Below are 16820 nucleotides of genomic sequence, written 5' to 3' on the forward strand. Positions count from 1 at the left end.
AAGCTACAACAATCGGACCTTAATGTTACACACTGGGCCTTTAAGACATTACACATACTACCTTAACTGAAATTATCGGATTATAAACTGACAGTTACTGATAATATACAGTACATAGCCTTTTTTTGTGAAAATGTATTTGTTTATTTATACATTTTTGTAGTTATAACTTGGGCTGTGTGAAACTGAAGAACAAAACCATGAATAGCAATAATATAGGGGACTTAGGGGAGCAGCTGATTATTTATCACTGAGTGTAAATTAAAAGCAGGGTAAAGTGACAATTTTTCTTCCTTATTAGTCCTACCCGTAAACAAAATGTGAAATATCACAGAGCAAAAAAAAACATTGAGCTTTGTCACAAAAAGAAGTAAGAGTAGAAAAAAAGCTCAGTTGGCTACAGACGAAACAAATTCCAATAATATTGTGGAACCCTTAAAATCTCAAGAAACCCCATTCCACAGACCCTGTTTCAAGCAGACAAAGTTTCTTCTCTCTGTACAATCCCTGATGATCCAGTTGTTTGTATCATTTGTGTCATGTTTGGACAGGGCCCCACAGTGCGCCCTCTGGGATGGACACTGCGGCAGTGTCCCCTGGACATTCAACGTGTGCTCCGTCATCCACAACCACTGCCCTGCAAGGAAACGTAGGCCGATCCAAACCTGAGGCAAGACATGAGGCAAGTGTTACGTGTCACTGTCACACTTTCAGAACTTTAGATCGTCTTAGGCTTGCTTAAGTGAGAAACTGACACAATACAAAGTTCAGAGCAATAATGGACAATAAATAAGATATTTGAAAGACAAAATTACTTTTGCAAGACTTTGCTACATAATATAATAATAATAATAATAATAATAATAATAATAATGCATTATATTTGGAGGCGCCTTTCATGACACTCGAGGTCGCCGAATACAATAATACAATAATTTAAGCAAATTATACATGCAAAGGCATTGAATGAACTGCTTTTTTATTTATACAATATTTTCAGAAGTAAAGACGTTTTTTTCATTTTTCAGGCGATTACTTTTTTGTATTTGTAAATATGAAAACAAATTTTGTTTCACATTCACTACCATTAGGTAAAATGTATCCCTTAGTTGGTTATCTAAAAGCTTTCAGCTATAATTCTGCTCAATAATTCCAGAATGATAACACCACACGGGTCATCATTAACTGGACATGCGTGTATGTGCTGTATAATTTTAATTCTACGGGACTCTAAGAAATTTTAAGATACAAATTATGTGCTCGTAATCCAGCAGCTCCTTAGAGTATGTAGAGAGGAATATTTGTAGTACATAATGTTGAGCAAAAAAAGCATTAATGTGTAAACCCATCCCACTCCCATCATCCAACCTCGTCAGTTGTGGCTTTGTAGATCCTCTCTCTGACGTAGCTGGAGTCATACAAACTTTCGCCGGTGTACGAGAGCCCGCACTTGAGGCCATTTTTTACTTTGATGCCCTTGCAGTGAGTCAGGGCCTCCTCCCATGTTTTGTTCACATTCACAACCACCAGGCAGTCATCATAACATACAAAGCTCATGTTTTTTGAGCATTCGTTGCTGTGCCACTTAGAGTCACGATCAACAGAGCCACAGTCTTTGGTGAGTGGCTCACCTGGTGCCCAGTTTCTGTACATAGAGGACATATTATTTCCAATCCAGTTCCAGTTGTTCTCAGCCTGTCGGTACAGTCCAATCCAACCTTCCCCTTTTATCTTATGTTTGTTTGTTGTGGTGATGGTGACGAGGTTACCATTCTTTTTTTTGCTGCAGTAGTGAGATGCATTGTGCCAATTCATTTCATTTCCGAAAAGATGATTATGGTCATTTACTGAGCAGAAGACTTTAGATTCTGTTGAGCACAGGACACTGTGCCACATTTGATCATTTTTTATTACTGCACAGTGACCGCTCTGCTCTTTATCCCATTTGCTGCTTTTTGTGAGGTTGGCTCCTGAAAGCCCTTTTCCAGTTCTGGGGATAAACACAAAACAAACAAAATTATAACTTTCAGATACAAAAGGGTCCTTCACACTTCGTGGGTTTGGACCCTAAAAACCAAGTCAACAATATTTTGTGTACCAAAAGGATTTTACATTGTTGATATTCATTAAATAGAGGTTGCTGAGGTTTATTTTCCACAAATTTTCTTTTTTCTGAATTTCTAATGCCAATCTTTAGAAAGCAGTGCAGGCGATGGCTGATGTATGTTGCTGATATTTTTTGGGCAATTTTCTTATTTTTCATTTGTCTGATTTGCAAGTAATTTTGATTAAAATAAACAAACATTTATTGAACAAGACTGATGGTCTCGCTCTGCAACCTGCAAGTATCCTCTGAATTTAAAATCAGCTTAAATGTGATCTCAAACTGGCTACTCACATTACATTTATCCACTTCCAGACTGAGTCATCCTCAGGGTCCCGATGCAGACCAATCCACACTTGATTAGTATCACAATTCTCCAGCTGCTCTCTCAGCGAAGATCGGTTCAGTGTTTCCCAGGTGGCGAGGTCAATGTGATTCCTCTGACAGTGAAGTCTCGCCTCTGTCCATGTTTTTCTTCTTTCTAGGTAGTAAATGGAGTATTTCATGAGAAGAACCTCCAAGCAAAGAGCAGCTATGATCAGCAAGGTCAGTGTGAATCTGGAGCTGCTCTTTAACCCCATCACTGGTCTTGTTTTCACTTTAAATCAGTCACACAATTACAACCCCTGTTAACCCCGTCAGTTTGTAGTGTGGTCAGTGGCTGTGAGGACCTTCCACTCAGTTCCTTTAATAAATGCATATACCTGGTCCCTCCCACTTAGACACCTCAGCAAATCCAGACGACCTGTAGACCTGTGCACACCTGTGGCTGTGGATAGATTTCTGAATGTTGTATTGTATAAAGTTCTATTTTTATAGTCACTTAAACTTACTGTGTCCATTTTTTTTGTTATATTAATTATTCTACATTTTATGTTTGTACTAATCTAAACACTCACCTATGGTGAACCAGCTCAACATATTTATGTTGGGAGGTAAATAAACATGTGGATTTTCTTGCCATAACTAGTAATCTTCCAGCACAGAGGACATGCCTCAATATCTCTCCTGCAACATCATCAGTTGTTTCACCTTAATATAAAACCTGTCCTTAAGATTTCATCTGTGATTGATTTTTGGCAATCACCGTACAGTTGTCAGCAGGACAATTCACAGGGTTGGAAAATTAAGACACACATTCACAAAACTTCTGAAAAAAGGCCAAGACTTAAGAGCCCATATGTATTCTTGCACATGAACAATTCTACTAAGCCGTTCCATCCGCATGGTACTAATGGCACAAACGCACAGTAAACAATCAGACAATGGTTGGACAAACAAAATAGAGATTCGAAAAACAAAGCAGACCCAAATCCAGTCTAAGGTCTAGTGAAAGTCTCTGTTTCACTGCGTCTGCAAGATTGATGCAAATCTTCCAAGATTCAAAACCTTGTAGCATCCACGCTTGGATGGGAAAATCAGGCTTCAGGCAAATGACTTGGGATTTGAATCTTCTTTGTCCAGAGATGCAGATGACCGAGGCCTTAAGCTGAGCACTGTGTACCCAACTACTCCCTTTTTCTTCCAGTGGGATGTCATTCATTCAAATTGTATGCTTTAATTTTATTTGTGTAGTGCCAAATTATAACATACATTATCTCAAGGCATTGCACATAGCATTAATTTAAAAAGTTAGATCTTTCTGAATGTCATCTCCCTGGTTCAAACAGTAGTTTAGATTGATTATCTGATATCTCTTTGTTTAGTATATTTGTTTTTCCAGCTCATTTTAATTTTGAAATCACTGCCTTGCCTATAATCCACACTTGTCTTTAATATTGTGTTATTAACCCTTTTAACATCGAGTGTATCGCAGACGTCACGTTTTACCGTAATTATGCAACAGTTTGTGCTATCGGAAGAATTCCAATGGTTTCTGAAACCTGAGAAGTCAAAGGTAACGTGTGGTTATTACATCAATATGTTGCAGGAAGCCGACAAATCGGCGTCTTTGTCACCAGAGAGGAAAGAGTTGGAAAAACCCCTGTATATGTTTTTGGACAAACTCAAACATGTTATTTTAAATATGTTTTGTACTGTTAAGATTTAACATGCAAAATCTAGTGCACAACTGCAGTGTTTTTCTGAGTAAAACCTTTTGTTTTTCTTTTTTCAAATTGATAAGACACTGTTTAAATATGTAATTTGTAAATAACTGCAAGATATTGAAAGTTATTCTGGAAAACTGGGCAAAAACCCTTCCTCACAGGACATTTTCTGGCCCTTTTATGGTAAATGAGAAAAAAAAGACATTTTGAGGCTTAGGTGTTAAAGGGTTAAAAACAAGACTAGCAACAGGTATGTATGCGTGTGCGTGTGCGTGCGTGCGGAGTATGTCATCCTCATGTGGAGGACAAAGTGGTAGGATAAGATGGATGGAAGGAAGACTAACAGCTCAAGGGACCGTATATCCAAGTCAAATTTCACCCATGTTTACAGTATATTGCAGTAGGATCTACTAAACAGTAGGTGGCAGTGGAAAACAAATCTTTTCTCAAGTTCCTGGATACGTCTGCTTACTAGTGGGCTTTATCTAAAGTTGTCAAAACATTCACTAATTCCTTTAATATTGTAGAGAAGTAAAAGTAAAGTGCAAAATCATGACATTTACCTTAATGTTGGTATTCTAACTCTAATTAAACATACTTGGTTACAGTGCAGCATCTTCATGAGAAGCACCATAGAGGTGTCCTCTTCAAATAAATGTCTGGACTCCATGTCCCTTACCAACCATTGTATGCAGTTTTATTTTTGTCAGACACAAAACATGGACTCCAAAAACAATGAAACTGAGTTTGTAAAGTTTTTTTTATTTCTTTGTCTCATTACTCTTAAAGTGGAATTACAGTAGCTCTACCTCTCACATTCCTCCTTCCACTGGTGATTAATCCTGTCAAACACACCAACAGGGAGATGGATACAGTAGTTACCATAGTAAAGAGTCATAACGACACATCTAATGTTGCAAGGGGAGGTGGAGAGGGGCACACAGACACAAATACTGCCACTGACCGATATTGTCATCATTAAAGGATAAAAACAGAACACTTAAACACGCTGTTGCTGCTGACTACATATAATGTAGTAGAGCTAAAGGCCGTGATGCTATGACTTGGCTATGGGTGGGGCTTGTGTGTAAAAGAGGAGATGGTGGGGGTGGTCCCTATCTTGACTTCCTTTCTCATAAGGAAGCATCTACTCCTTGGAATGCATGTACAGCAGCAGGTCAGCGACACGGTGGCTGTAGCCAAACTCATTGTCATACCTGGAGAGAAAGGCAGAGTGGGAGGGAAGAGAAGATATAGTGGAAAAAAAGTGATTTAAACATTCAAAAAGTAAAAACGTGTGTACACATGGAACAGGCTAAAGAAAATGTTTAATTTACCAGGAAATGAGCTTGACAAAGTTGTCGTTGAGGGAGATGCCAGCACCAGCATCAAATATGGAGGAGTGGGTGTCACCAATGAAGTCAGAGGAAACCACCTTGCAAAAAAAAAAACATCCTGTATAAGTCAAATATTCTGCAGCCAGGCAATACAAGTACTGTTAAACTAGCCTAGGACGCATAGATCAAGATGCTGATGAAGATTTTTTTTAATCATGATGATTTTAGTCTTTGCATCACTTGCAGCCATTTACTGCATTTGCTTTTCCGTGTGTGCATGTGTGAATCATTTGCATGTTACCTGGTCCTCGGTGTAACCCAGCACTCCCTTCATGGGCCCTTGTGAGGCCTTCTTGACAGCTTCCTTGATCTGAGCATAAGATCCAGGCCTGGACAGACGGCATGTCAGGTCAACCACTGACACATCAGCTACTGGCACCCTGAAGGCCATTCCTGTCAGCTTACTACAGGACAAAAGAGAAGACCATGTTTGGTTTTTCTCCACTTCCTTGCCACAGTTCAGGTGCTGATAACAAATGTGCTCATCTTTACCCATTGAGCTCAGGAATGACTTTGCCCACTGCCTTAGCAGCACCAGTGGAGGCTGGAATGATGTTCTGGTGGGCACCACGGCCGTCACGCCAGGCCTTGGAGCTGGGCCCATCTACTGTCTTCTGGGTGGCTGTATATGCGTGGACTGTGGTCTACAGGAGTGTCATATATCACATTAAAAAACATAGCTCATGTAACTATAAGAATAATTTCCAAATCTTTTTTTTTTTTATAACACAAAAAAAAAAACATTGTTAACTTACCATGAGAGCCTCCTCAATGCCGAAGTTATCCTGGATGACTTTGGCCAGGGGGGCGAGGCAGTTGGTGGTGCAGGAGGCATTGCTAAAAATGACAGACACACTCCGTAAATGTCTGCTCGTGTTTGGTTTTTCAGACATTAGACACAGTTGGAGAATTATGTCTTTGAAATGACTCAGCAAAAATGTGTTAACGACTTCATTCATAAATGAACAAAAAAAGTTCATAAATGGTCTAAAATGACTGTATGGGACCAAGATCGGTATCGCTAGATACTCAAGTTTGGGATGTTAGTATCGGACACAAAAAAGTGTTATCGTCCCTTCCCTGCCAATGGACCATGACTCTGCTCATTGCTGTTTGCTGTGGTTCCTGGCACCAAAGTTCTCCCAATCAAGCATTTATGCATGGGGGAAGCAAACAAGGCAAAAAGACATAATCCCACAGTGGGTCGTAAAGTCATTAAACTGGATCTTTTATCGTTTTGATTGATTGATAGAAATGACAAGCTGGTTTAAAACCATTTAAACTTATTTATACTGAGTACAATGTAAAAATGCCGCCTTAGACAATATGTCTCACCTGACAATGGTCATGGTGGAGGGGTCGTATTTGTCCTCATTGACTCCCATGACAAACATTGGTGCATCAGGTGAGGGAGCAGACACAACCACACGCGTGGCTCCACCCTTGAGGTGAGTCTGCAATTGGAACGAGAAAGAAAGGGGGAAGCACAGGTTAGACACAGTCAGTGTCACTTTGTGTTGATTAATGTACATGCGTTTGTGTGCATATGGACATACAGAGGCCTTCTCGACACTGAGGAAGACTCCAGTGGACTCTACAACGTACTTGGCTCCAGCGTTGCCCCAGGGGATCTCCTGTGGCTTCATACTAGAGTCGAACAAAGATCAGAGTCAGTTTAGGATGAAATAATTATAGTTTATTGTAATGTTAAAGCGAAACAATGTAGGATTTTAACCTTCAAATAATCTCTTAAATTAGTGAGCTACGCAAACTAAAGCACTATCGTTCTTTTGTCACATTTTAGAGGTTAGTTTTCGTTTCTAATATCTAAAAATAAATCACATTTGTATATAATGCTACAACATAGGCTACTGTACCCAGAGACATAGTTGTTTGCACATTAGAAGTCCTGCTTTAGAGTTCAGTGGTATCGTTGGCTTGTCAATAAATGCACATTAACGCAACATATCTCTAACCACAGCTATACCAACTGTAAAAAGAAACCAGGAGCAAATCCTACAGTGTGTTACTTTAAAGGGACACTGTGTAGTATTTATGGGTTTATATAACCCAAAATCCACTTTTGTATACATATTATGTGCTCCTGCATTGTCTAGTCGCTGTATAATAGTTTTTGTTTCATTTTCGTAGTGTTTCAAAAAGTCATGTAAAATAACATGGTCGCGGGCCGCGGTTGCATTGCCACTGTTAGCAGCGAGACGCCATGTTTCTACCGAAACCTGTAAGGACAAACGCAACAGGCAACAGACAGCCTCATTCCACTGCCAGCAATGCACTCAGGAAATGGCTAATGATATTATATACATCACCTTGACGATGGAAAATTTAGGATGCAATCATTTTTTATGAACTCCTGCATGGCCGGTGGCCGACTCACAGCTAATTTTAATATACTACTAATACCTTGATCTGTGCGCAGTGTGCAGCAGCATTATTATTATCACTTACCACTGGAAAACAGAGATGTGACTGCCATCAACGATGAGCTTTCCATCATCATGGGACACCTCACCCTTGAAACGGCCATGGGTAGAGTCATACTTGAACATGTAGACCTATATGACAGGTGAATCGTGGGTTATTAGCCAGAAAACTTTATATCTTGCTATTATTTGATACATGAAGAGAAAAACACATTTGACATGATACAACAACAGTTTCAATAGTGTTTTCTTTCACAATGTCAATCTAAATTGTGAGTATATGCAAGCAGGTTCTCACCATGTACTCCAAGTCAATGAAGGGGTCATTGATGGCCACAACCTTGATGCCTTTCTCAAGGCATGCCCTCAGGACCAGACGGCCGATACGACCGAATCTGCAGTGAGGGGGAACAAAAAGAGAGAGAAAATAGATTTTCTAAAAATGGCAGGAAATGGATGTCTAATATAGGAAAGGCATGTCCACTATAAATATACTAAAATAAAATCGCAACTTCCTCAACGCTCTTATTACCACAGCTTTCCTGCTGTACTACCATTATACTTCTATTTATTAATGCAAAACAGCAGGTTCATACTAAAAAGCCCATCAGATTATTTTAATGCCTAACCAGGAAGAAACGGTACAAGAATTTTTAACGACATGTCAAAATCATTAACTAGGGATGGGAATTGCCAGAGACTCCACAATACAATCACAGCTCTAGCGAGAGTGAGCACTTGTCACCACCTAGTGGACTGAAATGTCAATTGATGCTAATCCACAAAAAGTTTAATTATTTGTCACATCAGTTAAAGAATCAAATGCCAAAGAAAATCGATATTTGATGTCTCAAAAGTGATATCGCCCACACAAAGTATTGCGATATTTCATATTGATATTTCTCCTCCACTTCTATCGTTAACATATCTCGGTAAACTACATGTTTTACTGTGCTATTAGGGCTGTTTTATATCACAGTGAGACAAAGTACTCTTTATCACATTCGTCAAACTGTATTAAGTTGATTCTGTGAACATTGATTTGCCACCGTTCAACTCTAATATGACATGCATTTCCCCTTTCATACAAGTTACTAATGCCTGCCTGCCACTACAACACTATTTACCATCCTGAAATCAGTCTGAACCATCATGTCTATTTGTGTTTCTCACTCACCCATTGATTCCAACATGGGGCTTTGACATGGCTGCTGCTGCTGCTTTGGGGGTGTGGAGTTACCTGGGAGACAAACACAAAACAATACAATGACATTAAATACTTGAATGTCCAAATAAATGCATTTGTAGAAATAACTGCAGCATCACTCAGTGTGTGTAGGTTTCTTTGAGGTATACCATTTTACTTTAGTGAATTTTTCCAATCATCTATTACATAACACCACACATTGTGAGAACAAGCTCATAACTAACTCATTTAGATCTTTAAATACATGTTTTTTTAGTGTCGGTTTTGTGATTGCAGAACTGCAATCACAAAACCTAAACCATCAGGTGGTCTTTTAACAACTGCCCATTACACTGTTATTGTATGATCCCCTCCTTCCCTCTCCACATGTCTTCACCTCTGCCTTTACTCTTACATCATTTGTTCTGTTTATGCACATTCTAGCAGGAAACCCTCTTGAGGCTTTTGTTTGCAGTGTCAGCTGTAAAAACTCTATGGACACTGGTGGTACTGGATGTAACATCATGGTGGTGCTGTATGTGGGCATAAGATTATAAAAAAGTTAGTGTACTATTTGCTGTATGAATCAATCACTGACACTGTGGCTGAAAGTAAGAATAGCAAACTCCTCAGCATGAAAGAAAAATGTGCTGCAAAAAGAACGTCTTATTTAATCTGCTGCAGGAGCAGGGATGTGCTTCATCATGCACGGGCGTGTTTAGAAAACAGAGGGGAAACCAAGGAGAAAAAAATGGCAGACGTGCGATGCAACAAACAGAGACTTGTCTGGTGACTTAACAAAGAGGAAATCTGGCCTTGACTCAACTATGTGACTGCCTTTCTCCTCCGCTTTGCTCTCTTTTTCATTATGTACAGTCGCCTTGTTTCTACTCTTCACACTCTCCCGTCTTTTCAATTGTTGTCCAACTTGTTTCCTTCCTCTATTTATGTCTTGAACTCCACCACCTCCTCTCCTCTGCTGTTCATGGTCTATCTTCACAGATAAACACATTAATTTATCCAAATTAATCCTAACTCTTTCAGACTTTTTCCATCTAATGTTGCTTTTGCTGACTGTCACCACCATGATCAAATAGGACTAAAAGTCAGTTCTTTCTATTTAAAAAAAAAAAAAACATAAAAAACAACAACAACAAAAAACATTTATAATAAACAGGTGGCATGCGGTTGTGTGACAGTCAAATAAAAAGTGTGCTCACAGACATTTTGCTAAAATATCCTCTGCAATCAATATGTAATACTTGTATACAGATGCATACAGTAAACACATATGTTGACTCAGCAGTAGTGAGTGGTTTGTGTGTGTTTGTATGAGACAGTATAGTAAATAAGGGCAGTGTGGATTGTCCTTCAAAGTAGTTTGTCGTCATTTAAGACTAATGTAATCTCCTTATCTGTTTTGTGTGTGTATGTGTGTGAGCGCATGCATGAAATGTAGCCTGCCAACCCAGTGAAATGCATTGTGGGAGCACACTTCAAATAGACTTAAGGGACAACCAGATTAGGAAAAAAATTACCTCAGAATGCTCACACACGAACAATGGCAAATAATAAACCTACATTTGTTCACTTGTCCTGTCTTGCTGTAACTCCAACACTGCCAGAATCAATGCATCGAACAGTCTGCCACAGTTTCATTTGTCTAATCTATGAACTGGTTTTTAACTCTGTTGTGTAGTGTGTACTTCATGGGAGTGATTTAATGTAGTATAGATTGTTGTGCATCTCTTTGTATTTCCTTTTTAATTCAGGGCAAACGGCTGGATTTGTGTTCTGCTGAGGGAGAGCGAGAGAAAAACCGTTTAAAATGCTCTCACATGTCTTTCCTGTTCTTTATCCTTGGTTCCCACTGTTGCCTTTTGTGTATTCACAAAACTCTGCATTGACCCCTGCAGTCCCTGTGCACTTTTCCCCCAACCTCACTCAGTCTGCTCTCTCTCTGAACCTCACCATTTTGTCTAAATAGAAGTGTTGCCCTGGGTTTTCTAACACAAAATGGCTCCTCTTTTGCCAGATGAAATGTAAAATGGGGCTGGGTCAAAATTAGTAAAGCCACATAAGGGACCTCCAGTGTTCAGGTTCCACTCGTCGAGCGGCTGTGACGCACATCTTGAACACTGTTCTGTCAGGGCAGGTGCATGTGTGAGTGTACACTATGTACTTTCTGACACGACCCCTTGCACGTCCATTACTGCTGCCACAGCACTGTGATGGTTTGGCCAATCAATAAGAGCCTCCCTCTCTCAGTTACAGTGGGTAAAGTATGGGTCTCTAATCGTAATAGTAAGGCTTGAAGCACAACCACAAACCACTTGCATTCAATTGAATACCGTAGGGCTGTAATCAACCAAAGAAACTCTTGGTCGAATAAAGCCCTGAAATTTCTACCAAAAATCGACTTTGCGGGTGCGGCTCCAAAACCAATCAACGATTAATAGACTAAAACATGGAAATATGCTAATAATTCTGATATGTTCATACTCAAAACGGACGGCACAACCTTAGCTTAGCGTTTTTAAATGATATGTCATGTTTGGCAACACTAATCAGTCTGTCGCTCATGAGCCACGGAGCGACAACAACCCACTGGGCTGGACTAAACCAAAATAGTGGTAAACAAGGGGGGTGTTCTCTGAAGACAGGCTGTTACCTGTGAAGCACGGGTGCTGTAAAACACCCCTATTAGCATGTGGTACTTTCCTCCTAATGTACCTTCATGTACCTTTACTATGATTTTAAAATTACACTACTCCGTTGTGTGTTGAACTGTGCTGAGAGTGTGTCGACTACACAATCCTGCCTCTTTTAACTGTCCACCAATCGGCTCTAGAATTCATGGCGGTCTATGTAATGACAGCTCACAGAGGAGGCACTGAGCAGAGCAGAGAAGTTGCACGTTGACAACATCTGCTGACACTCATTAAAATGTAGGAAGAAGAGGCAGGCAGACGGTCAGACATATGATCATATGATATGAGGAGTATCATGTGATCATGGCAATTATAGTGCATTTAATTTAGCCGTAAAGAGTTAACTGAGAGGGCCCACGGTTGGTGTAGTGGTTAGCACTCTTGCCTTTGCAGCAAGAAGACCCGGGTTCCTGGGTTCGAGCCCCGTTTGGAACAACTTTGGAACAAGGGTCTTTCTGAATTGACCACTCTAAATTGACCGTAGGTGTGTGAGTGTGAGTGAATGGTTGTTTGTCTATATGTGGCCCTGCGATGGACTGGCGAACTGTCCAGGGCGTACCCCGCCCATCGCCCAATGTCTGCTGAGATAGGCACAACCCCCCCCGTGACCCTCTGGTGGAGGAAAAGGCGGTGGATAATGGATGGATGGATGGATGGATGGAGTTAACTGAGATTTTGTATTCGTGCGACATGATGCGAGTACCACTTGCACCAATGTGAGCTAATACATTACTCAGATTGCTACCATGTAGATCTCCATTCTCAGCAAAATGAAGAACCAGCCAATCATAGAGTGAATAATGCAGTTCAACTTGCGACAAACTTTCTCCAGAACCTTTATTTTCTCCTTTTTTGCTCTTATTTATATGATGTGTATCAGTGCCTTCTCCTATGTGGGTATTCTGCTCCATTAGTATAAGCCTTGCCATTTTCCCCACCACCACCCTAACTAATCGTTAAGCTGCATGACCCTATTTTTCTGTCCTCTATGCCCTTTCACTGTCTGCCCCCCCCCCCCCCCCAATTTACCGCAGCTGTGACCCCCCTTTTTTCAAGTTTGGCCCATTTCCCTCACAAACACTGCCTTTCACCAGTGTGGGTGCAGGACAGCATCACCATGCTTAAATCAATATGGAGGGGCGGGTTACTGGGGGAGAGATTCCTTATTATCAGCAGACCAGAAAAGGACTAAGACAACAGGCTGCATCAAGTGAAAATAAGACAAAATCTGATTTTCTGCTTTTTGCTGTAATAATAATAATAATGATGTAATAATCAGTAGACGGCCACATACCTAAACAATAGAACATGAGTAACAACTGCCCTTATTTCTTACACACACCACAGCAGGGTAGCTACATTTAGCTTGCACACACATGATTTCGTTTTCCTGCATTTGTGTATGGATAGGAAGCTCATGAGTGAATAATTCTGGCCTAACTTTTTCATGTTCACTATGCAACTCCTCCAGCCTTCCAACTTCCTGTGTTGTTTTCACCCTTGGTTGCTACATTCAAACTGTCCTCTGTCACACCCTCTTTCTCTCCTGTGTTTTTCCATTGCAGCAAGTTTATTGGCAAGAGGCCAGACAAACCAAATTGGTGCGTTCTTTTCTTAAACCACCTCAAGGTGAATCAGAGGCAGGATACCTCTTCCTTTTTATTGTCTTGCCACTGAGGCAATGTCACTTTGCTGCCGATAACTAGTCGGTTATAATGTCCTAAACCATCACATCACCAGCGCACCCACATAAGACCACAGGTGTCATCTTACTAAGCACACATGGCCTCCTCTACTGACAGGGAAAGTCAGACAAAAAGCATAGTAAAAACAAGATCGGTGTATGTATTCCCCCAGCTAAATACACCAACACATACCTGAGGTATCTCACCTAAACCTAACCTCACCCTAAATGTAACTGTGTCCACACTTTAAAATGTATTTTAATATGGCTTCAGGTCCCCACAACATGAGAAAAAGTGAACCACCACACATCATGAATTAATAAAAGGTGCACTGTATCAAACTGCAGAGACGTGACCACTCTGCAAAGGTAATAGTGAACCAAGCGCACACCCTGCAGTCTGATGACAGATATACTGCCAATCCCTCCTCTCTTCTCTCAGGTTATAAAGCTACAGTTACATGCTTTGCATGCTGCCTCCCTGCATGTTATGTCCTGCTTATATCATTCCCTATTGAAGGGTGTTTTTCCCCTTGAATTACGGTGATTTTATGCAGTGCTGCTGAGTCATTCTGAAGTCTCCTCTCTCTTACACACATCCCGTGCAAAAGATGGCTGGTGATTAAGTCAGCAGCAGGGAAGGCCACTCATAATGGAAAAAGTCACATTCCCTTTTAGACTCGTCACAATTCATAAAAACCTCAAGAGGTACACATTACACCTGTGTGTTGATTATTATCCTGGCAGAACAAGAATCATATTTCTACTGAAAAATCTGTGTTACTTTTGAACCCAGACAGGCACCAGAGCAACACATTTCTCACTTTAAGAACATGAGCATCAAGTCCACATCTATGACTAATGTCATTGCCAAGTCCATGTTAGGGTGGAATGAATTACCCTGTATGTTGTTCATGTCCTGTGAGATCCAGCTAATGCCATCAGCTAATACTTTCCCCCATATGCAGCTAATCGGTAGCATGTTTGGCCCTCACGGTCACTGACATTTAACTGACACCTGACCTGCAGCACTAACAGGAGTGTAAGACAAAATCATTATTATAGACACAACAAGCCATTAACTTTGCCTTATGTGGAAGTAAAACACCTATGAAAATAAATTATGACAATGAATAAACTGCACCAACAAAACCTGAAAACTAATTTAAATTAATCACAGCAACTTCTCAGTGACGAGACTGGCTATTGGGCAAAGACACCCTTTTCTATACTTGTAGTAACACATGTGTGCTATGGACACTTATATTTCATAAACTATTATGTTCTGTCAGCGTGCAAAATTCGAATCTGCTGATTCATGGTATGCGACAGGTTTAAGCTGTGAGGAGCCATATTTACACCACAGTAATGAGTGGACATGAAATACTAATCACAAAAAATAAACCCTCGTCCCTAATTTTACCTTCCTGAATCAAACTCTATGTTCAGATAATCACCAACATCCAATCCTTTCTTCTTAGGGTGATAACTTACATCTTTAAAATAAAAAAATAATCAACATATGCGTTATAATATTCACAGACAGGAAAAAAAATGACAAGAGAGTAAACTGGAAACATAATGTGAGATATTAAAGATGAGGAGCATCACAGGAGCAGCTCTGGGCCTGCATGTGACCTTCCTCAGCTAGAGTGATGACCTTCAACAGAGACAAGGCCCGACATGGCTGCATCACACCACACCTACATGAAAGTGCACCATTTCTTTTGTTTTTTTAAATTATTATTAATATGACTATGTAGTTCACAGGCTTTGTGAATTTTACTTTGCAATATAGCTTTGTTAAAACCCACTTAATGTTTTTTTCCCTTTACTGAACACAGGGAAGTAACCATTGCAGCCGTTCACCTTTTCCACGTTGGTATAATAATGCATGACAGATTAGTGTTGTATTTATTTAAAAACAAAAAAAAAGACAGGCTTCTTAAACCGCATCAACAGGTCCCAGGAGTCTGCAGGATCATGCGACTCCTCGCGGCCTGTCTCTGCCCTTGAGATGCGTCACAGACAGGAAGAACATCTACACGTCTCCTCTCTCATTTGTCGACATTTTAAAAAAAAAGAAAATACACAATCTACATCACTCTGCACCAGTCTGTCACCTATGTAATCTAGTGGCGCTACTTGCGGACTGCAGACTTCATGATGAGGACGAGAGGAGGCACGTACGTTTGTTCACGCGGTGTAACACCGCCTCATCACACTGCGGAACATCAGTCTTTCATTTAAAAAAAAAACTCCACTTGGAATTAAACTCTACCCTTCTTTTACTTAACTTAATACGTTCTCTTCTGCTGTGATTATTGCGGTAATATAACGTCCATCTGTACATGTCTGTGTGACGTTACGTAACATGGAGACTAATCCACTTCCGCAAAGATGCAGCAAAGGCGGCTGCCGAAGTCACGTCCCCCCGCCTCCCCGCTCACAGGGAGACGTTTAAGCTTCCAAAATGAATGAATTATACACCACGAATGACTTTTTATTCAAATGTGTCTTTACACCGCCGTCCGTTTTCTTTAGCTTAAACGCATTTCGGTTTAAAAGTAAAATGATGCCAGGCGGAGGCGGAGCACATTATTACAGTATATTACACAACAGCCAATCCCTCTTCACACAGCAAGGCCATGGCCGCATCCCCTCCCATCCTCTCTGCTGTACACGCAGATCATGTATCCTGCTGCTGCTGAAGGGACTACTTTATCAAACCTGACGTTTTCTGTAGGCTCTTCTCTCCTAATCTTGATTTTATGCCATTAAATTGGTGTCAAATTAACCCAATCTTCATTGTGGCCACTGATCACTGCTTAAAGTAAGGGTAGCATCATACACTGTGATCGTTTTACACATCAATGATGTAATAAGTGTAAATGTAATGTGTGTATTCTTTGTGCATAGACAGAAAACTGGAGTAAAAGCTCAACAGAGTGAAGCACTCGTCATATTCTTTAGTTTAGATAAGTTATGGTTAAACGGCGTGAACAAATGAAAAGGCTGCGGAAGCTTACCTCGAGACTGATGCTTCTGGAGTCGGTGTGCGCAGCTCTCTGTTCAGTCTTCCGCTTTTATACAGGCCAAGTGCCTCCGGGTCCGGGAGCACGGTCGCCATAGCGACGTGACGTCATGGTGTCCTTTGCAGAGAGGAGCCATTCCGAACGAGGAAACTGTCACGGTGTCTCCACAGAGCAGAGAAATGGAGGATGAAACGGTGGACTGTGCAGCATC

At 40.6% G+C, this 16820-nt stretch overlaps 1 protein-coding gene across 1 annotated transcript; it reads right to left on the bottom strand.

Moving 5' to 3' along the window:
• Positions 1-4903: 4903 nt before the first annotated feature.
• On the bottom strand, positions 4904-16624 carry gapdhs (glyceraldehyde-3-phosphate dehydrogenase, spermatogenic). Its single transcript, XM_083887846.1, has 11 exons — positions 16604-16624; positions 9171-9233; positions 8292-8388; positions 8019-8125; positions 7106-7196; positions 6885-7003; positions 6305-6386; positions 6042-6193; positions 5791-5953; positions 5490-5587; positions 4904-5369 (listed from the first exon to the last, which is right to left on the bottom strand). Exons 2-11 carry the CDS (start codon positions 9197-9199, stop codon positions 5300-5302), a joined length of 1008 nt encoding a protein of 335 aa, XP_083743972.1. The 5' UTR covers positions 9200-9233; positions 16604-16624; the 3' UTR covers positions 4904-5299.
• Between the last annotated feature and the right edge of the window lie 196 nt (positions 16625-16820).

The sequence above is a fragment of the Microchirus variegatus genome, assembly GCF_963457635.1.
Source record: "Microchirus variegatus genome assembly, chromosome: 1".
Classification (NCBI taxonomy): Eukaryota; Metazoa; Chordata; class Actinopteri; order Pleuronectiformes; family Soleidae; genus Microchirus; species Microchirus variegatus.

Bases quoted from the DNA above. Each gene is read 5' to 3' on its own strand.
- gapdhs (XM_083887846.1), bottom strand. From the start codon at position 9,199: ATGTCAAAGCCCCATGTTGGAATCAATGG. The intron at 6,387-6,884 runs GTGAGACATATT...TGTCATTTTTAG, and splicing joins TCCACCATGACCATTGTCAG to CAATGCCTCCTGCACCACCA. The intron at 6,194-6,304 runs GTAAGTTAACAA...ACACTCCTGTAG, and splicing joins GCATTGAGGAGGCTCTCATG to ACCACAGTCCACGCATATAC.